The sequence below is a fragment of the Scyliorhinus torazame genome, chromosome 28 (genome assembly GCF_047496885.1).
Source record: "Scyliorhinus torazame isolate Kashiwa2021f chromosome 28, sScyTor2.1, whole genome shotgun sequence".
NCBI classification, from domain to species: domain Eukaryota; kingdom Metazoa; phylum Chordata; class Chondrichthyes; order Carcharhiniformes; family Scyliorhinidae; genus Scyliorhinus; species Scyliorhinus torazame.
In genome coordinates this window covers 10,102,090-10,123,214 of record NC_092734.1, presented here as the reverse complement: position 1 = coordinate 10,123,214, position 21,125 = coordinate 10,102,090, and the positions used below count along the sequence as shown (strand labels likewise).

General features: G+C 46.9%; 1 protein-coding gene across 8 annotated transcripts in view; it reads right to left on the bottom strand.

Annotated features, from left to right (window-relative positions):
- cdh23 (cadherin-related 23) overlaps window positions 1–21,125 on the bottom strand; it is an 815,609-nt gene that overhangs the window by 322,608 nt on the left and 471,876 nt on the right. For all 8 annotated transcript variants that reach the window (XM_072491426.1, XM_072491427.1, XM_072491428.1 and 5 more), the window contains 4 exons: window positions 14,779–14,851; window positions 11,070–11,186; window positions 10,709–10,821; window positions 4,055–4,162 (listed from right to left, as the gene is read on the bottom strand). In XM_072491426.1, coding sequence (XP_072347527.1) covers window positions 4,055–4,162; window positions 10,709–10,821; window positions 11,070–11,186; window positions 14,779–14,851 — 411 coding nt within the window. The remainder of the gene's footprint in view (window positions 1–4,054; window positions 4,163–10,708; window positions 10,822–11,069; window positions 11,187–14,778; window positions 14,852–21,125) is intronic.

Here is a 21,125-nt window from a genome sequence, read left to right as displayed (position 1 = left end):
CACCCACCCAGGCTCTTTTCACACCAAAGAGCCAATCGGTCGTACTAAAACTTTGTCTTCCTTGTGTGGGTTTCCACTCTCCACATTTCCTTAGAATTATCTTCAAACTTTGATCCCACTTGGATTGCCTCAACCAGGATCCATCTCCAGGGTTTCACTCCTGAGATTCCTTTCTCCTGGATCTCTGTGTACACTCCAGCTTCACCTCTCAAGCACACTTTCATATCTTTGGCTATGCCAAGCAAAGCACTGCACTGTTCTAAAGGCTACTTCATGACCCACAGCATGGAGTCACCAACCATTTACTGCCCTCTTGGATTATCAGGGCTTCACCTGAGCACACTTCACTTCAAGCCTGTGCCTCGCAGCTCTCCGAATTCACAGCCTATTGCTCTGCTCCTTTCTCTCAATCGGTTTCTGATCGATCTCTGTCCTCGTCCTTTACCTGAGGCTTGTTTCTGCCACAACTTCTATGGTTGAGACCTTCTCCCTGTCCTTCTCCCAAGGTCCTGCTCCCTGAGATGCCTTCACTGCAATGGCAGCCCTAATCAGGTCACGTGACCCCCCGTTTCACCGCCACTTCTTCATTCTTCTCGGAGCTCGAGGGCAGGGTCGGTTCCCGGCCTGAAAGTGTTAGACACACCGACTGTGCAGGAGTGACCATTGCCATGAGGGTGAAAGTCCTGTTGATTGCCAGAAACGATAGTCCTGTCCTCCACTCTCCTGATTGCAGACCTCTAAGGCAACTTCCCTTCACATAACCAATACCCACAAAGAAAATTAACTGACCACTCATTGTAGTGTTATTTGGATCTTGCTGTGCGCAGAATGGTTGCTGTATTTGTTTATCTAATGACTGCAAGTAATTAATTGAAGATGCCTATGGGAAGGAGTGGGGGGGTTAAGGGGATATAACTCACCATGACACTGATAACTTCACCACCACCAATCAGCTGCTGTATAAATGGCCATATCGACAAGGCCATATTGATAGAAACAAAATGTTTTAAAGGTTGACACACTGTCACATTCTGTAGCTGTGAGATTCTACTTCTGCAGAAGCACCTTCAAGGAAATTAGTCGTCACATCAATGTTTCCACTCCGCCGTAATAACCAACTTGCTTTGTAAGAGTTTATTTCACAGGAATACGCCAACCTTCAATTTAATTGTTCTAAATATGGAGATTCACCGTCCAGCCTCTCACTAACACTGATGTGAGCATAATCAGAGATATGTTACGATATTTAATTGTTCAATTATCTCTTGTCTAGACAACAGGGGCTGTGGGGCTGTGTGTATATCACACCACAGTGACACGTAATCAATAATTCAGAAGCGGGGATTTCTCACTGCATGTCAAGCAACGCATTTAAATCAAACCTACCTCACATTCACATGAACACACTGATAGCATTTACAAAGCACTCATCGTGTAACATGCACTGAGTACATTGAATCCTAATAAACCACTGTGCAATAAATCTTGCCAATGCTTCTGCACAAGGGAAAGGGGAAAATTAACAATCCATCAGGAAGTATGTTTACACATAAGGATGTAACGCCTTCATCAGTTAAAGCACCTTGTCACATTTCTCAGTAACAACTTCATTCTGCCTCGCAAGCCATCAATAAAGTAGGCCGAACCCTGCTTCATGGAGATGTATGGCGACCCAGAAAGCGCACAGGAAGACCTCGCCTATAGTTGGGTGGGTGGCCAGTTGCTCTGTTTTAGGTGGTTTTGGATTGGCAAACTAATGTTGTTTGGGGGGGGGGGGGGGCAGCTTTCTCAGCTCCTCTTCTAACAGAGCTCACAAGCCGTCAACGTCTAACTGAACAAGAGACTTGTGGTTTGGCAGCTCATCTGAGACCTAAGGCAACGCACCAAAGTTATATTCTCACTGGTGTGTGAGCTTAGAACGAGTGCCGACAGCTTGGGGATAGGGTTTGAACCCACACACCCTCCTGATTGATGCCTGCCAAGATTTTAACGTGAACCTGGCTTTCGGATGAAGGCAATTAATCCCTCTTTTCATTTCAGATATCCCCTCAACTCCCTCAATATATTTTGTGATAGGGAGACAATTTTGTTGATATAGCACTTGGGGCGAAGGGGATCAATGGATATTGGGGGACTGGGGATGGGGGCGGGGGGTGCGGAACAGGCTATTGACTTGGATGACCAGCCATGATCATGAAGAATGGCGGAGCCGGCTCAAAGGGCCGCATGGTCTCCTATCTTTTGTGTTTCTGTTTAAGTGGAGAAATCTGATTTTATTCAAATCTGTGCATGGCCTGTTGCTCGTGTCTGTAACCTCCTCCAGCCGTGCAACCCTTTAGATCGGAGATCTCCTCCAACCCTGGTTCCTTACACATCCTGGATTTCAATCCATTCACCATTAGCGATCGTGCCTTTAGATGTCTGGGTCCCAAGATTGGGAATTCCCTCCCTAAACTCCTCTTCCTCTCCATTCTTCTAAAAACACTCCTCAAAACCTACATCTTCCGCTCAGCTTCATCTCACCTGCCCAAATCTCTTATGTGATTTTATTTGATAAGGCTCCCGTGATCGTGTATGAGCAACTTAGGCGTTAGACAAATACAAACGGCTGTTGAGAGTGACCATGAGTTCAACAGATCCAGAAAGCCTTTCAGGATAGTTACAATAATTATCAGTTTACTAATGAGAAGGATTCTGCTTAATTGCACTAGTCAACACAGCCTTGAGAAATATAGATTCCATACAGCAGCTCCTCGACTCTTGCATCAGATTTAGCGCAAGAATTGGGGCTTTATCGGGGGGCGGGGGGGGGGGGGGGGGGCACCCCACCCCCACCCCCTATTGGAAAAAGATTAGGGAATTATTCAAGGTGGATAAAAAAGTTTACACTGGACGTAAGGATCAGGGAATTCTGTGCCTGCACTGTGCGGCCTGGTAAATACATCTGGATTAGGGAATGGACAGACTCCAGATTCACCCTTTCCTCAATGTATGGGCAGTAAGGGTTGGGAAACCTGCAAGCTTTTCGAAAAGTCACTGGATTGTGTCTGAAGGGTTTCTCTGTCCCTTGACCCGAAGTAAATATCAACCGAAGGAAGTGGATCTGCAATCGGCCCAGCGTAACCTGTAACTTACCATAACGCGGGGGATTGCTGAACACTTGGTAGCCCCATCCACAACCTTCCCTGCATTGACTTGTGTTTCTAGCATTCTAAGTTGGACAAGGTGAGTTTTTGGGTTTGTACTTGGATCTGAATTAGGAAAATATCGAAAAAGATCCACTTACGAAGTTGCTAACACAAAGAGGCTGGGGGGGGGGGGGGGGGGGGGGGGAATCTTCACCCCAGACGTTTTGTCATTGCATGTTCTTTACGTCACAGGTGGGCAAAGTTTGCTTTGAGGCTGGGTAACGAAGATTGTGCATCCTGCAAAATTCTGTCGGTCAGGGTTAGCCACCTTTCAACGTTCTGAGTTACACTTTCAGCCAGCCAGCCCGACCACTGAGCTATTTGACTCAGCCAAACACAGACCAAGTCAAAGTTTTTTATTTTAAATTCGCTGTGGGGATTTGGGCTTCGCCAGTTGGGCCAGCATTTATTGCCCATCCCTAACGGCTCTTGGACCGAGTGTCTCGCTCGGCCATTTCAGTGGGCAGTTAAGAGTCAACCACATTACTGTGGGTATGGAGTCACGTGTAGGCCAGACCTGGTAAGGACGGCAGATTTCCTTCCCTGAAGGACATTAGTGAACCAGATGGGTTTTTAACAACAATCGACGGTCATCGTTAAGACTTTTAATTCCAGATTTTTAATTGAACTCAAATTTCACTGTCTGCCGTAGTGGGATTTGAACCTGGTTCCCAGAGCGTTACCCTGGGTCCCTGGATTACTAGTCCAGTGGCAATACCACTACGCCACCACCTCCCCTAATGCTGCCTTCAGCCAGGCATCTACGTTGGTGTTTTTGGGGGGGACACAAGCTGAGACGTATCTGTGTACTTCCTAGAGCAGATTCAGACATTCGCATGCTTCTTGTGATATTGGGAAATACTTACAATGATCACATCTGTGTCAATTGGTGACATTTCAACCACATTGGCTAAGTATGGCTCATCCTTCCAAACAGGGCGATTATCATTTATGTCAAGCAGAGTTATATTCACCTGAAACAGTTCACAAAATGTCTCGAGTTAGTTAAGTATCAGTAATGTGAAAGACTCAATCGCTCAGTTTTTTAAAAAAGTTACTGAAAGTTATACTTAAAACATTCTTTCCTGATCTCTTGGTGAGATCTTTCCTGATCTCTCCTCCCAATTTTGAGCTTTAACCCTGCCTGCCTGGGTTTCCTTTCCCAGGACACTGTTGCTGAACCATGAGGGGGATACAAATGTGCATGAACAGACTCAAAAAGAGCTTCTTCCCCGCTGTTACCAGACTCCTAAATGACCCTCTTATGGACTGACCTCATTAACACTACACCCTGTATGCTTCACCCGATGCCGGTGCTTATGTAGTTACATTGCGTACCTTGTGTTGCCCTATTATGTATTTCCTTTTATTCCCTTTTCTTCCCATGTACTTAATGATCTGTTGAGCTGCTCGCAGAAAAATACTTTTCACTGTACCTCGGTACACATGACAATAAACAAATCCAATCCAACAAGTACCCCGTCTCCAGACCTCGACCAAAGTTAGCCTCAAAGCAAGTCCCCAGAGTCCAACAGAGGCCAACTTGCTCCCTGGCTTCCCCTTACCTCAAATGGGGCACATTGGCGGACAGAGCTCTGCCCAGGATTACCCCCACAGGATATACTTCATTCTTCACCAGCAATCTGGCAAATCCAATGATTATGGGAGACGGTTGATGTCAGGGCCACTGGTTTCAGTGCGATGAAAGCTGGGATAGGGTGAAATTCATTCTGCCAAGGTCCAACTTGTCACCAATCCCTCAAACCCACCCAGAGATGTTTATGGGACAGAATTGACATCCAGTCTCTCTACAGTGCTGCACACCAATGCACTAATGCTCTGTGGGTGTGTAAACGCAGCTCTTTAACCCATACCAAATCAGCGATGCTCTCGGGGCTCATTTCAGTCTCGCTAAAGTTCATGTTCAAATGGATTATGGTCTGGCGAACTTGAGGAAACTGCAATGCCAAAGGTCCAAAATCAGTCACCAGTCTTTATTTTAGAAAAGATAAATTCCAATCATGCAGCTTTAAGGAAACAAATTCACATCATGAGCCAGAAACTCAAGGGAATCCTTTTGAACTTAAGGATAGTTTCTGATGTATATTCAGACTGTCGAAGATTGTGGATTCAGGCCCAATTACAAGGCTCCAGAAACCAAGTTTAACCAGAGATTCTGATACAGTACTGATGTAGTGATACACTGTTCCTCAGGCAATTAGGGTTAAAACAATATCCCTGCTGTTTGCTTTTGATGGTTCACGGTGAAGGTGCAAACTATTCAATTAAGAGCAAAGACGATTCTTGGTGCCTTGGCCAACATTCGTTCCTTAAGCAGCACTACAGAATAACTGATCATGAATCTCACTGCAGTTCATAGAGCCTCTTGTGTATAAAAGAAGCTCTGCCTATTGTGGCGGGTAACAGAAGATGAAAGGAAAGAACTCAACTTTATGGAGAACCTTTCACGTTGCCCCCAAAATCTTTACAGCCAAGGAAGTAACTCTGAATTACAGACACTGCTCTAATGTAGAAAAGTGGCAACAGATTTACTCTTGGAGTAGACACCAGGGAGAGGCCGCTTGCTCTTCTTTGAAATAGTGCTGGGGGACCTTGTATATCTGCCAGAGGGAGCAGATGGGATCTCGTCTGAACGATGGCACCACTGACAGCGCTGCAACTCCTCAGTACTGCACGGGGAGATCCAGCCCAGACTAAAGAGTGAGATCGAAACTCACGACCAAACTCACGACCACATGGCTCAGAAGCAAGAGGGTTTCCCAATGAACCTAGGCTGACACCTTCAAAAAAGAAAGATAGAGTTGTTCTGTGGCTTAGTTCTGTGGGTCTCTCTCTGTCTCTCTGCCTTATTTGCCTCGGAGTAAGAAGTCATCACAAGCACAAAATCCCGGCTCCTTCCGTCGTGGCCGAGTGGGAACGGTATGAACTGTGGGTGAAGTGCTCCAAGGTGTAACTGGGAGATGTAATGAGGAGCGACAAAATCCACGCCTCTCTTCAGCTGCGTGAAAATTAGCAACGCCCCATCGCTGACATGTTTGCTCTTTCTGCTTTGCTTCTTGTCTATAGCCTCGGGGTCTATGGGAACATTCACCTATCTGTCTACACCTGTCCAATAGACAAAACGCCCTCAAAAGGACCTTGTGATTACTATCTCTGTCAGAAAGAAAAAAGCCCAAATCCTTCTGTAGCCCTTGCAGCAAAATAATGCCCAAGCTCTGACTGATCGTATCAACCCTGAAAATCTCTCGAGCACAGCAGCCCGTGACAGGAGAGAGAAACTGCAGGCGAGGTTCTACAATATAATGACAGACGGGGGTTAGAATTCCAGTGCTTTATCGCCAATCTCACAATGGCTCCTGTGACAACAACTTTGGTCAATTTCACTTCTGGTCTCTCTCCAGCTATTCAAGTGAGGAAGAACGAAGCACTTCGCACATCAGTTAAAAGAAAACTATTTACATGCTTTGGATAAGTGCACATATTAATTAGGGTGGAAAGTTATTCTACGGCTTTTGTTCCACAGCAGAGGAACGCAGCTCCGTGCTGATAATTCCCTGTATCAACGAACGAGGTGGGAGCAAAAAAAGTTGGCAAGAGATTTATTTTTAAGAAAACAGAGCTGAACTTTGAGAAAGTGATGGAAAGGATTATATGCCAGCAGTTTTTTTCAAAAATGCCGAGATGGATGCTCCAAGCTGAACACTTAATATGGCCCGAGTGTGCAGAGTTATAGACAGGAGGGTAAAATGAATAAGCTTCGAGCAAGATTGGAGGTTGGAAGTGGCATTTCTCTGAAGGTCATGCGTGAGTGGTGATGGATTCCAGGGTCCACACTTTTCCAATTTAAAATAAATGTTCAATCAACAGCTGATGTAAAATAAGCAATATAAAAAAATAAAGGGTGCTATTCTAATAAAGGGTGCAAGGGCAGAAGGACCTGGCAGGTTTTATGTGCACAATTGTTGAAGGTGGGTGAGCAGGTCAAGACAGTAGTTAACTCCGAGCTTTAGCAATACAGAGGCATAAAGTACAAAAATAAGGAGGTTATGCTGAACAGTTGTAAAACTCTGCTTCAGCCTTCACTGGCATCTTCTGTCCAAGTCTGGGTGCCATGGACACGATTCAGCGGACTGAAGTCAAAGTGCGCTGACAAGAGTGGTTTAATGGGGTGCTTCTTGGTGGTGCACTGCTGGGAAACATCCCGTTACCCAACACCACTTTGCCGTTTTTTGTGGCCTCTGGGAGATTCTCTCTGGGCCCAACCATTGGCAGTGCCAACCTGGCACTTGGGCACCATGGCCGTGATGTGCCAAGGTGCCAGAGGGGAGTGCCAGACTAACACCCTGCCTTGTCTCCGACCACCCAGGGGTCACCAGCGGCCGGTGACCAGCCCCCCCCCCCCCCCCCCCCCAGGTGCTGCTACATCTGGTCCACGGTAATGAGACCACTACTAAACGACGCCCTGGTGAGGTCCCGCAGGTGCGGCCAGTGAGTCCCGGGCGCAGTGGGAATCCGCTGCCCGGATATTTAAATGAGTGTAGGCTCATTTAAATATTCAGATCTGGATCTCGCCCGTGTGCCCAGATTCGCAACGGGGTCGCTGAACCATGCCCCATATCCTTTGGAGGGATGGGAAGGCTTTAGAAAGGGTGCACAAAGGAATGATTCCAGGGATGAGGGGGTCAGTTACATGGATAAAACAGAGGAGAAGGGGCAAGTCTTCCTGGAGAAGAACATGAGGAGACTTTATAGAGGTGTTCAAAATCATGAAGGGTCCGGATGGAGTGGATAGGAAGTAATTATTCTCGGTGGAGCTGGGGTTGAGAACCATGTCATGTGAGAGTACCTTTAAGAAAGGGTGTCTATAAATGGGTATGTATATAAATATCTGTAGTACGAGTACCTTTAAGAAATGGGTGTTTACTATTGCAGTGATGTCAGAGAGTGGGTGGAGCTGGGCTGTCTGTCAGCTTTTTACTTTCGTTTTTGAGCAGGTTGCAGGGTGTGTTTTAGCGTTGGAGCTGAAGCCAGACCAAGCAGATATACTGCTGTTCTCTCTGCCATCAAAAGACTATCTCTTGATCATCTGGTGAATTCAGAAATATAAATGTTTTCAATAGTGACTTTAACCTGATGTGCTTCTGATAAAGGTTTTGTTTTTAAGTCGTATGGATGTTAAAAAGGAAAGCTTAAAGGTTCACTTAGTGTTGTAGTCTTTGGGGGTTGTATTTGAATTGATGGTTGCTAAGATATTCACTGTATGTTTTAAAAAGGTTAACTTGAGTTCATAGAATAAACATTGTTTTGTTTTTTAAAATACTTATCCATTTCTGCTGTACCACACCTGTAGAGTGGGACGTGTGCTCCACATACCACAATCTATTAAAAGTTGTGGGTCAGGTGCACTCCGCGATACACTTTGGGGTTCTCTAAACCCTGGCCCATAACAACCAGAGCACATCAATTTAAAATGAATGGCAAAAGAACCAGTGGCAACATGAGGGAAAAGCTCGTTAATGCAGCGAGTGGTTAGACTCTGGAATGCACTGTCCAAGTGTGTGGTGGAGACAAGTTAAACTGTGGCTTTCAATGAGGAATTGGATAATGACCTGAACAGGAATTATTTACAGGGCTCCGAGTAAAATCTAGGGAAGTGGCAGGAGCTACAGCTCTTACAGTGAGCCGGCTGGGGTCTGACGGGTATACCAGATCAAAGAACCTTCTTAGAGTCAATTCCAAATGAATGCTGACTAAATTCACTCGGCAGAACCTCTGATTCGGAAGTTTTAGAGTGCAGCACTGAGGGAGTGCCGCACGGTTAACGGTGCAGCTTTTCTACGGAAATGTCAGATCAACCTGCCTGCCTGCTCAGGTTAGGACCAGTTGAAGAAGAGCGCAAAATGTTCCTAGTAACCTGGCCGGCACCCTGCCCGTAACCAACACAATCAGTAGGTTAACTCACGGTCTAACCATTCACAGTTTTTGGGTTCATATTTGGCTACATAATGACAGTTACTGCACTTCATATCAAAAGCAATCCATAGATTGTGGTACGCGCGACGAGGAGGTCCTCACATAAAACCCAGGTTTGTCTTCATTCACTCAAAATGACAGCAACGCGAGGCCAAACCCATGATGAACACTGCGAGTGAATGAGGTACGCCTTCGCCAGCAGTGTGAAGCACTGTCCAGCTCACTCATGGACTGCCCGCAGATGCCAGCTGCTTCTCATTTCTTGCAATTGTTGCCAGGCTGGCATCTCCCAACGTGCAAGTCGGCAGACGGACGTTTGTCAGTTTTGTTAAGGCAGGAAGACGCCTCTTCCTGACCACTAACTTTAGCTGACTTGCAGATTGTTGCCTCCTGCACCTCCTGACCCCCCCCCCCCAAAAAAAAAAAGCCTGGACACCATCTACAAAGTAAGAAGTCTCACAACACCAGGCTGAATGTCTAACAGGTTTGTTTCAAATCACTAGCTTTCGGAGCACTGCTCCTTCCTCAGGTGAATGAAGAGGTGGGTTCCAGAAACATATACATAGACAAAGCCAATGATGCAAGATGACTGACTTTGTCCATATATATGTTTCTGGAACCAACCTCTTCATTCACCTGAGGAAGGAGCTGTGCTCCGAAAGCTAGTGATTCGAAACAAACCTGTTGGACTTTAACCTAGTGTTGTGAGACTTCTTACTGTGCCCACCCCAGTCCAACGCTGGCATCTCTACATCATGGCTACCATCTACAAAGCACAAGTCAGGAGTGTATTGGAATACTCTCCAGTTGCCTGGATGAGTGCAGCTCCAACAACACTCAAGAAGCTCGACACCATCCCGGACAAAGCAGCCCCGCTTGATTGCTCCTCCTTCCACAAACATTCAAACCCTCCACCACCGACGAACAGTGGCAACTGTGTGTACCATCTATAAGATGCATTGTAGGAACTCACCAAGGTTCCTTAGACAGCACGTTCCAAACCCACAACCATCTAGAAGGACAAGAGCAGCAGATACCTGGGAACCCCACCACCTGGAGGTTCCCCTTCAAGTCACTCACCACCCTGACTTGGAAATATATCGGCTGTTCCTTCACTGTCACTGGGGAAAAATCCTGGAACTCTCTCCCTAACAGCACAGTGGGTGTACCTACACCTCAGGGACTGCAGCGGTTCAAGAAACCCACATTCGGCAAATACATTTATTTTTAAAACTCATGCAGCAGGACCGATATTAGACTGCGATCTTAAAAATGCAGGTTTGTACTGGAGGAGTGCCACGCCCTTCCTGATGTGTTACAGCAGCTGGGAAGATATCAATGGGGCTGGTTTAGCACAGTGGGCTAAAAAGCTGGCTTGTAAGGCAGAACAATGCCAGCAGCGCGGTTCAATTCCTGTACCGGCCTCCCCGAAAAGGTGCCGGAATGTGGCGACTCGGGGCTTTTCACAGTAACTTCATTGAAGCCTACTTGTGACAATAAGCAATTATTATTATTGTGTCACTCACAGTGGCTATTCCAGTTTTCTGATTGTTTGCGACTCCACCATCTACAGCTCGGACAATTAGGATATATTCAAATTTCATTTCTCTATCCAGAAAGGAAGTAGTCGTTATTTCCCCTACAAGAAAACGTACAGAATATTACGACATTGCACCAAGAGCAAAACTATTGGCAGAACAGACGCTTTGTGAATTAGGAAAAGGAGAGACACGAGGAGCTTGTTACAATGATGTTCGCTGATTCTCACTTCTGCTGACCACATGGAAATTGTTTTAAATTGCAAACTTGCTCAACAAAACTTTAGGCCACTTTATGGTTTATGTTTTGGTAAGTTACTCATTTCCACAGAGGTAGGTGATGTTCTACCTGAGCGGGTGTTGATGCGGAATTGTGACGACCCCTCCAGAGAGTAGATTATCGACTCCTGACCGTACTCCCGAGATTGGTCCAAATCTGACGCTGTTACGAACAATACTGTGGCTCCTGAGAGAGAGAGAGAGAGACGCAGACTGGGATCACATGAATACATGGAAATGATGGACAGGGAAGAGTCAGATTGAGTCTGTCCCACGACATGATGCCTCGATTAGTATCACTAAAAATTTGTTACCTCCCCCATCTCACATATGCAGTTTCTCAGCTGCTTACGTGGCAGTGAGGGGATTGGTGTTTGCCACTTTGTACCCAGTCCTCACCCTGTCTCAATCCATGGGGACTAGATATTGTAATAAAGGAGATAGACTTCCCCCTCCCAGAGGGACCAGATTGGGAGGGAAAGGGCTGGGGGAGAAATTGAGAGGGTCGGGGCAGAGAGGGGGAGGGGGGCACAGAGAGAGAGCACAAGACACATCAGAGCAGTGAGAGTCATTCAAAAGGGAGGTAAAGAAAGTACAGAACTAAAATGCTCCTGTAAAGGGTAACGGGACCAAATGCCAGCAGCGTGGGACCAAAAAGCCCAGAGATCCCAGGCTGACACAGGAAATACAGCATTGGTTCAGAAAAAAATGGGAGGCTTGTGAGACATACGAAGGGCTGAAAACAGTGCAGGCCTTAGAGGAGTAGCGGCACGGTAGCACAGTGGTTAGTACTGTTGCTTCACAGCGCCAGGGTCCCAGGTTCCATTCCCGGCTTGGGTCACTGACTGTGCGGAGTCTGCACAATCCCCCCGTGTCTGCGTGGGTTTCCTCTGGGTGCTCCGGTTTCCTCCCACAAGTCCCGAAAGACGTACTTGTTAGGTGAATTGGACATTCTGAATTCTCCCTCCGTGTACCCGAACAGGTGCCGGAATGTGGCGACTAGGGGATTTTCACAGTAACTTCATTGCAGTGTTAATGTAAACCTACTTGTGACAATAAAGATTATTATTATGGGATAGAATGTGCAGGGAGTTACTTAAAAAATAAATCAGGAAAGTGAAGAGCGGACATGAAAAAACACTGGTGGGGAAAATAAAGGAAATACCCCAAGTGTTTTATAAGCATATTAAGTGCAACAGGGTAACTTGGGAAAGTGTAGGGCCCATTAGGAACTAAAGTGGCAATCTGTTTGTGGGACTGAAAGACATAGGCGAGGTATTAAATTAGTATTTTGCATCTGTGTTCACTATGGAGAAGGACAATGTAGGAAGAGAGATCCAGGAGGGGGACTGCAATGTGATTGAACAGATTAGCATTGTGAGGGAGAAGGTATTAATAGTTTTAGCAGGGTTAAAAGTGGATAAATCTCCAGGCCCAGATGAGATATATCCTCGGCTGCTGTGAGGTAAGAGGGAGGAGATTGCAGGGGTTCTGACGTTAATTTTCAAATCCTCTCTGGGCACATAATAATAATCTTTATTGTCACACGTAGGCTTACATTAACACTGCAATGAAGTTACCGTGAAAAGCCCCCAGTCGCCACATTCCGGCGCCTGTTTGGTGACACAGAGGCAGAATTCAGAATGTCCAATTCACCTAACAGCACGTCTTTCGGGACTTGTGGGGGTAAACCAGAGCATCCGGAGGAAACCCACGCAGACACGGGGGACCGGGGGGGGGCATGCAGACTCCGCCACAGACAGAGGCCCGAGCCGGGAATCGAACCTGGGACCCTGGAGCTGTGAAGCAACTGTGCTACCCACTATGCTACTGTGAGGTGCCAGAGGGATGGAAGATAGATAATGGGGTACCCGTTATTCAAGAAGAGAAGCAAGGAAGAACCAAATAATTACAAGCCAGTGAGTCTAACATGAGTGATCGGAAAATAATTAGAAAACGTTCTGAGGGACAGAATTAATCTCCACTTGGAGAGGCCAGGATTAATGAAGGATAGTCAGCATGGCTTTGTCAAAGGGACATCATGTCGAACAAATTTGATGGCATTTTTGTGAGGTGACCAGGTGTGTAGATGAGGGAAGTGCAGTTGATGTTGTCTACATGGACTTCAGTAAGGCTTTTGACAAGGTCCCACATAGGACACTGGTCAAGAAGGTAAGAGCCCATGGAAACTCGGGTAATTTAGCAAATTGGATCCAAAATTGTCTTCGTGGTGGGAGGCAGAGGGTGTTGGTCGAAGGTTGTTGTTGTGACTGGAAGACTGTGTCCAGTGGTGTACTGCTCGGATCGGTGCTGGGTCCCTTTGCTGTTTGTAGTGTGCATTAATGATCTAGATGGGAATGTGGGGGAGTATGATCAGTACATTCACAGGTGTCACAAAAATTAATAGTGTGGTGAATAGCGAGGAGGAAAGCCTGAGATTACAGGGTGATGTAGCCGGCTGGTCAGATGGGCAGAATAGTGGCAAATGGAATTTAAACCTGAAAAGTGTGAGGTGGTGCAGTTTTGGAGGACAAAGAGGAATGGGGAGGTGCTGGGAAGTACAGAGGGCCAGAGGGACCTTGGGGTGAATGTCCACAGATCCCTGAAGGCAGCAGGACAAGTAGATAAGGTGGTTACGAAGGACTATGGGATACTTGTCTTCATTAGCCAAGGCATAGAATATAAGAGCAGGGAGGTTATGATGGAACTGTATAAAACGCGTGTTAAGACAAAACTAGAGTACTGTGTGCAGTTCTGGTCACCACACCATTGGAAGGAAGTGATTGCACTGGAGAGGGTGCAGAGGAGATTCACCAGGACGTTGCCTGGGCTGGTTTCACTAATGAAGAGAGGTTGGATACGCTGGGGTTGTTTTCCTTGGAGCAGAGTAGGCTGAGGGGGGACCTGATTGAGATGTACAAAAGTATGAGGGACTTGGATATGGTGGTTCGGAAGAAACCTTTCCCCTTGGTGAAGGGGATAATAACCAAGGGGCATAGATTTACGGTAATGGGCGGGAGATTGAGAGGGGATTTGAGGAAAAACGTTTTCACCCCGAGGGTAGTGGGAATCTGGAGCTCGCTGCCTGAAAGAGTGGTAGAGGCAGGAACCCTCAACATTTAAGAAGCATTTAGAGGAGTACGTGAAACATCATAGCATTCGAGGATACAGGTGGTGGAAAATGGGATTAGGACAGATAGGTGTTTGATGGCCAGGGCAGACATGAAGGGCCTCTTTCTGAGCTGTAAAACTCTGTAAACTTATGACATACAGATTGAAAGAAGGGAGAGACAGGTACCGAGCAAGGGCAGTGCGAGCGAGGGGCAGCGCGAGCGACAGTGAGAGAACAGGAGAGGGAGAGAGCGTGAAAGAGAGGCAGAAGTTTCAAACTAACTTACCCATTTCAACATAACTGCTTTCCTAACTTGCTTCCACATGGAGCATTTCTTATGACCTTAGCTGAAATGAGTATTATAGATGTAATGAAGGGAAAGCTGGATGAGGATGTGAGGAAGAGAGGGAGAATGTTGATAAGGTCAGATGAAGGTGGTTGGTAGGAGGCTTGTTAGGAACATAAATGGCAGAGTCCATTTATCAGAATGGTCTGCCCCGATGTTGTAAATACTTTGTAATTCAGTCGCGATTCAATACCTTCCTAATTGGGAATTCACACTAAGTGTCTGAATCCCTCTCTCAGACTCCCCCTGGTGATGCTATTCCTCTGTGATGTTTCCAGCAGTTCCCAGAGAACCACAATATCAGTGCTACATGAGCCTTACCTGCGATGATACTTTCTGAGACGGCTATGATATAGGAAGACTGGCTGAAAGTGGGAGAATTGTCATTTTCATCCTGCAAGATAGACAGATATGAATGAATTATACAATTAAAATCAGCATCAGAAACCGCAGCCCCAATAAACATGAGAATGTTTACAATCGGAGTGGGTCTTTCGACCCATCCAGTCTGTACTGCCATTCAAAACATTCCACTCAAAACTTCACTTCTCCAACTATCCACTAGCTCTCAATTCTCCCATGTATTTATAACAGGGGAACTTCCTTACAATCAGACTCAGCATCAGGTGAGGTTATTCAGCCAGGAGGTCACCATGAGACCTGGACAACACGCTACCCTGTTCATAGAATTTACAGTGCAGAAGTAGGCCATTCGGCCCATCGAGTCTGCACCGGCCCTTGGACAGAACTTCCCATTTAAGCCCACACTTCCACCCTATGCCCGGAACCCAGCAACCCCACCTACCTAACCTTTTTTGGACACTAAGGGCCATTTAGCATGGCCAGTCCACCTAACCTGCGCGTCTGTGGGAGGAAACCGGAGCACCCGGAGGAAACCCACGCAGACACGGGGAGGACGTGCAAACTCCACACAGACAGTGACCCAAGCCGGGAATTGAACCTGGGACCCTGGCGCTGTGAAGCAACTGTGCTAACCACTGTGCTACCCAATAATGCTCCAGGTCGAGAAAGCTGGAAGATACCTGCGAACCTGCGGAAAGCAGTGCTCGTTTTATTGTTTGTCAGAGAATTAGCAAATCTCATGTAAAATGCTCACGGCGAGATACAGTGTGTGTGCAGGGGTGAAGTGGGTGAGGAGCTTATTTCTCTACTAAAAGGACATGGGTTCAAACGGAGAGGGGCAAAATCTGAATCAGTGGACAATATGGTACTGATTGGGTCCTACGTAATAACCCACTTTCCTTCCCTTGTACTGCACATGGGTGATTCTTAATCTTTTTCCCTGACAAAGCAGAGTTATGTAAATAAATAAATAAATATTCACATCTCTCAGGGGGCCAGGCTGTTTTCATCTTTATGGTCCATCTGTTTAACATAAGGGTTTTTATAGCAAAGGCCAAGAAATAAATTAAACTGAAGTAAATATTAAAATAAGTTACATCTGATGAATATCGAACAGAAATTAGCAATAATAAATGGCTCTCCCTAAATAAGCATCATCAAACTCCTGATTTTTATTCCGAACCATTCTCCTAACTTAAATAATGGTGCAGAGTCCTCCCAGAGTGCCATACAACACTGCTTTAATGACAGCGCTCTGACTAGGTATTATTTGTCTGTTCAGGTACTTGTTTAAACATCTCCGTGTACTATTCGAAGCTTTACCAGTGCCTTGGCCAACATTCCTCCCTGAACAATAATAGTTTAATTGACCACACTTCTCACTGTCATTTGTGGGGCTTTATGAAAATCGCTCTGATGTTTTGCCGACGTAATGTCAGAGGTGTTATTTCTACATAATGAGATGTAAGTGAAATACTCTGCGAGACGTGTTCAGGCGCGAAAGATAAATTTGCCATTCTGGCTTTCAGATCTACCCGAGGCCCTGAAGCACATTTAACATAATAGATAGTTCAGTAAATAATTACAGGTAGAACGTGAGACTTCAGCGGGGTACTGAGGGAGTGCTCCACTGTCAGAGGACCACATTTCAGAAGTGGATGTTAACAATTGGCATTAAAAGACTGACAGCCGGGAGTTTCTTCTTTTAAGGTCAGAAATTTACGTTGCTTAGGCTCCCATCCCAGGAGTGCGTGAAATCGGGCGAGGAGAGGTCAAGCGCGAATACCAACGTCCTCGCGCACACGCTCGATGTTTCGTTCAGCAATCACGCACAAGAGTCGGACGTGTGCCAGCCGACAATCGAGCAGGCACACCTCCGTTAAGGGGCTAACTGAACGCAATTTTGTGTTGTTGGTGCAAACTGCTTTTACTGGTGAGCGGGGCTGATTGACCAGGTGGCCTTCACATTTTAGCTGCAACATTGGTCCAGGGCGGGTGAACTGTCAAGGCTAGAATCAAATTAAATCAGGGTCAGAGGTTTGTGTTTGAAGGGGCTGCTTGTTTTACTGTCAGAATTTATAGATATATTTTTGAAAACAGGTCCACAGTGTGGTGTTCTTTAGTGTAGTGTTCACAAAGACCACAAAATAGCTTTAACTTAATCAAAGCTACAAATTTATTAACACTACTAACTTGGATTCGACACATACTCCTTGGGAATACACAGTTGATTCATAACATCTAAACTACACTCATCTGCAGCTAATCTCACTCCTGGTGTATACTATGATCTGCTCTCACTTACACTATCTGCTCTTCTGATCATCACTAGTTAACTCCTGCACACTCTCCCAGATTCTCCCCCAACACTGCCTTATATAGGTGTAACTGTAGCTCCCTCTAGTGGCTACTCTCGACACTACATTAATCCTTGCAGTGCTGATCGTTTTGATAATACCACACACAGCAGGTGTCCCCCGGAGGGACCACCCTAGAAGTGCCAGCCGGCACCTTCATTTTTCTCCCCTCCTGCCCTCTTCCTGCTCTCCCAGCAGCGCTGGGCCATTCTCAGAGCTCATTTCACACTAGACAATTCACGTGACAGCAAGAGTGAAATCGTGTTCCGGGGCCATGGGTGTAGTTCGGGCTTACTGAACGTCTGCGCGCGAAGGGCGGAAAATCCAGGCCCAGGTCTTGGTGAATATTTCATCCCGCAATCAACATGAAAACATATCGGATTGTCTGGTCAATTATCTCACTGTTGTGCGTGAGAGCTCTCCGTTTTCAACACTGCTGCCACATTGCAGAGGGGGGTACACTTCAAATGGAAGACACTTTGGTGCACCTTAGGGGTGACGGAAGAGGCTGTTTAAAAGCTGGTCCGCTCCGAGGTTGCACAAACCAGTGCGGCAAAGGTGGCCGGGCCGAGAAAGGTGCTACTGGTTCGCAAAGACCTGCATCGAACACCCTCATTTATAAAATCAATCCCACAGCCTCCAGCTTCAGAGGTGAGGGGGGGGGGGGGGAAGAGCCCCTCACTTAACGGAGGCAAAGAATTAGTTGGAGGGATTCTTAACCTGCGCTTATTGTCATGAGAACCCACTATTTCTGCATCGGTTAGAGACACCGCAGCTGTAAATACACTTTCCCCAATCAAACAGCTCGAGATCTTAATCACCTGGATAAGATGCCGGTTACAATTAAAGCTGCACATTAACAGTACAATTTGCTATTTCATGGACTGTTAGAGAGTGAAATTGATGTGTCTGCACCTCACCATAACGCCAGCAGTAATCCCTGCCGTGCCAAATAACCAATCAGGTACTGAGGGGGGCTGTTTTTGGCAGAAACCGTCTGGAGGCATTCTAATGCTGAAATGCATTCACAGCGGAGGGAGTTCTCATCTATAATCGCAAAGACATTAACCCTTTCTTTGCAAACACGTTTATTATTTTGTGAAACGTAACCCACAGACGGATTCTTTTCCGGAAACTGCCGCTACAGCATATTTAGAAGCTTCGCACCCGAGCCCACTTTCGGAAAGGCCACTAGAGGGTGCGATTTCTGTGAGACAACTTTACAAAAACTCGTCCCGTTATAGATTCAGACACAGGAGGTTCTTACAGGAGTATAAGCAGCCAGCGGGGGAACACACGATTTTAAAAGAAACACTAAATTAGACTGGCGTTTCCCGAACCAATTATCCCTCCACACCCACCTCGCTTGACCCGAATTCTACACTTGACTTTAATTGCCCATAAGCTCATACGAACATAGGAAATAAGAGCAGGAGTAGACCATTCAGCCCCTCGGGCCTGGTCCGCCATTCAATGAGATCATGGGCGAGCTGTATGTGTCCCAGGTTCGACATCCCTATCTACCCCCAATATCCTTTGATTCCTTTTCCCAACAAGAATCGGTCTACCTCCACCTTAACAATATCCAATGACCCCGCCTCCACCATCTTCCGAGGCAGAGAGTTCTAAAGCCCCACAGCACGGCGATCCGAAATAAATTCTCCTCATGTCTTAAAAGCGCAAGCACTAATTTTAAGAACAGTGCCCCCCCCCCCCCCCCCTAGTTCTGGACTCGCCCACAAGTGGAAACATCCTTTCCATGTCCATCTTGTCAAGACCCGCTCAGTTCTCATGTACTTGAATTAAGTCGCCCCTCACTCTTCGAAACTCTAGTAGAAGCAAGCTCAGCCTGTCCAACCGATCCTCAGTTGAGATCTCGGTTGCCTTGGAGAGTCAGGTTGTGGGTTCAAGGCCCACTCCACAGACATGAGCAGAAGGTTCACTCCAGTGCAGTACTGAGGGAGTGCGGCGCTGTCAGAGGGGCGGGGTGCGATTCAACTAAACCCCATAGCAAGTGCGTTTAGCCGCGTATTTCCCAGTGCTCGCAGCGCCAAGGAATACAAAGCTATTAAACGTAACTCGCACTAGACAAGGGGCCTTAGCGGGGAAAGTGCGGCAGAGGCAGCACCGCCACGTTTTCTGCATTTAGGAGCTCTGCTCACCGGAACTCCTCAGTGTAGCGAGAGATCGGAACGCAAATGGTGTCCTGATCTCTGGAGCCTCTGGCGCGACCACTGATCCCGCCACAAGCCCCAACTCACGGTGAGGGGGTCCTCGAACCCCCCCAGCAACTGCGGAGGGCACCACCAGCCCAATTGCCGCTGCGTGGAAAATGACAGTGTGACACCTTGGCAGTGCCCATGCCAGCTGGCAGTGCCACCTGGGCACCAGGATAGCACAAGCAGTGCCAGGGTGCCACCCTGCCAAGAGGGCATACAACTGGTGACCTCCGAACTCCTGGGATACCCCCATGAGTGCCGCTCTATCTGGTCCCTTTTGTGGAGACCAGCACTGAATGGTGCTTGCCCGAGGTCTCCGAGGCGAAGGGGATGGATTCCAATGCCTCGGTGCCCCAGGAAACTGCACACTAAAGTGAGACTAGCTGTCTCGTACTAATATGCAGTTTTTCCAAAAAGTGGTCCCGCCACAATGCGCAGGATTCACATCGCAACGCCTTGCGAGATTGCGTTAGATCTTGCGAGGCGTTGCGAGCCGGGGCGATCCTGGGAGCGGGGTCTCCCCGTTTTTATCTGCCATGTTGCCTCAAGGAGAGTTGCTTTCGGGCACAGCACGGCGATCCGATCACACCCACGCCAACACTGCATTGAACTATCAACTCAAGGTGCTTCGCAATAGGCGCTAGCAAAGAAAAATCATCAAAAATAAAAAGCTTGGCTGTGAAGAACCCTGGGATCGCCTGAGATTACGAAAGGTGCTAGATAATGCAGATCATTCAATGTGCAAGGCCAAGGGACATCAGCGTAGATCAAAAAGAATGCAAACAACATATCGCCAGCTGCCCCATGGAACAACTTGTCCAAATGGGTTAATTTAAGGAATATTCTGCTGAGCTTGGTACATTTACATTTCCAGTACAGTGCTCATTTGCCGTCTGTACATTTTTACATCCAACAACATCCAGTAAATTTTGTTTCTAAAGCTACTCTGCCAATTCCCTTTAGTTTAAATGTAGCTACCCAGATCTGCTAATCATTACGACAGGTCAGTAGATGGTCTGAGTAAACACAGCCTGGCAATAATTTGAGAGTTTGGCAGCTCATTCAAGTTGCTTCAAGTATCAGAGAAAGTTCAGCAATGCCCCCAAGCTGAAGATAGACATTGACTGAGGGAGGCTATTCAGCCCATCTTGGGATATCCATTCCTAGGCTCTCTTCAACATAACATCGAAAGGTTATCCTTACAGTGCAGAAGGCGGCCATTTGGCCCATCGAGTCTACTGATTCTCTGAAAGAGCATCCTAACCAGACTCCCCACCTAACCCACACAATGGACAGCACGATAGCATAGTGGTTAGCACAGTTGTTTCACAGCTCCAGGGTCTCAGGTTCGATTCCTGGCTTGGGTCACGGTGTGTGCGGAGTCTGCACGTTCTCCCCGTGTCTGCGTGGGCTTCCTCCGGGTGCTCCGGTTTCCTCCCACAGTCCAAAGATGTGCAGGTTAGGTGAATTGGCTATGCTAAATTGTCCCTTAGTGTCCACAAAAGGTTAGGTGGGGTTACAGGGATAGGGTGGAGGTGTGGGGATAGGGTGGAGGTATAGGCTTAAATAGGGAGCTCTTTCCAAGGGACGGTGCAGACTCAATGGGCTGAATGGCCTTCTTCTGCACTATAAATTCTATGATTCTATGAACTCTGGACACTAAGGGCAATTTAGCATGGTCACTCCACTTAACTTGCACATCTTTGGACTGTGGGAGGAATCAAGAGAA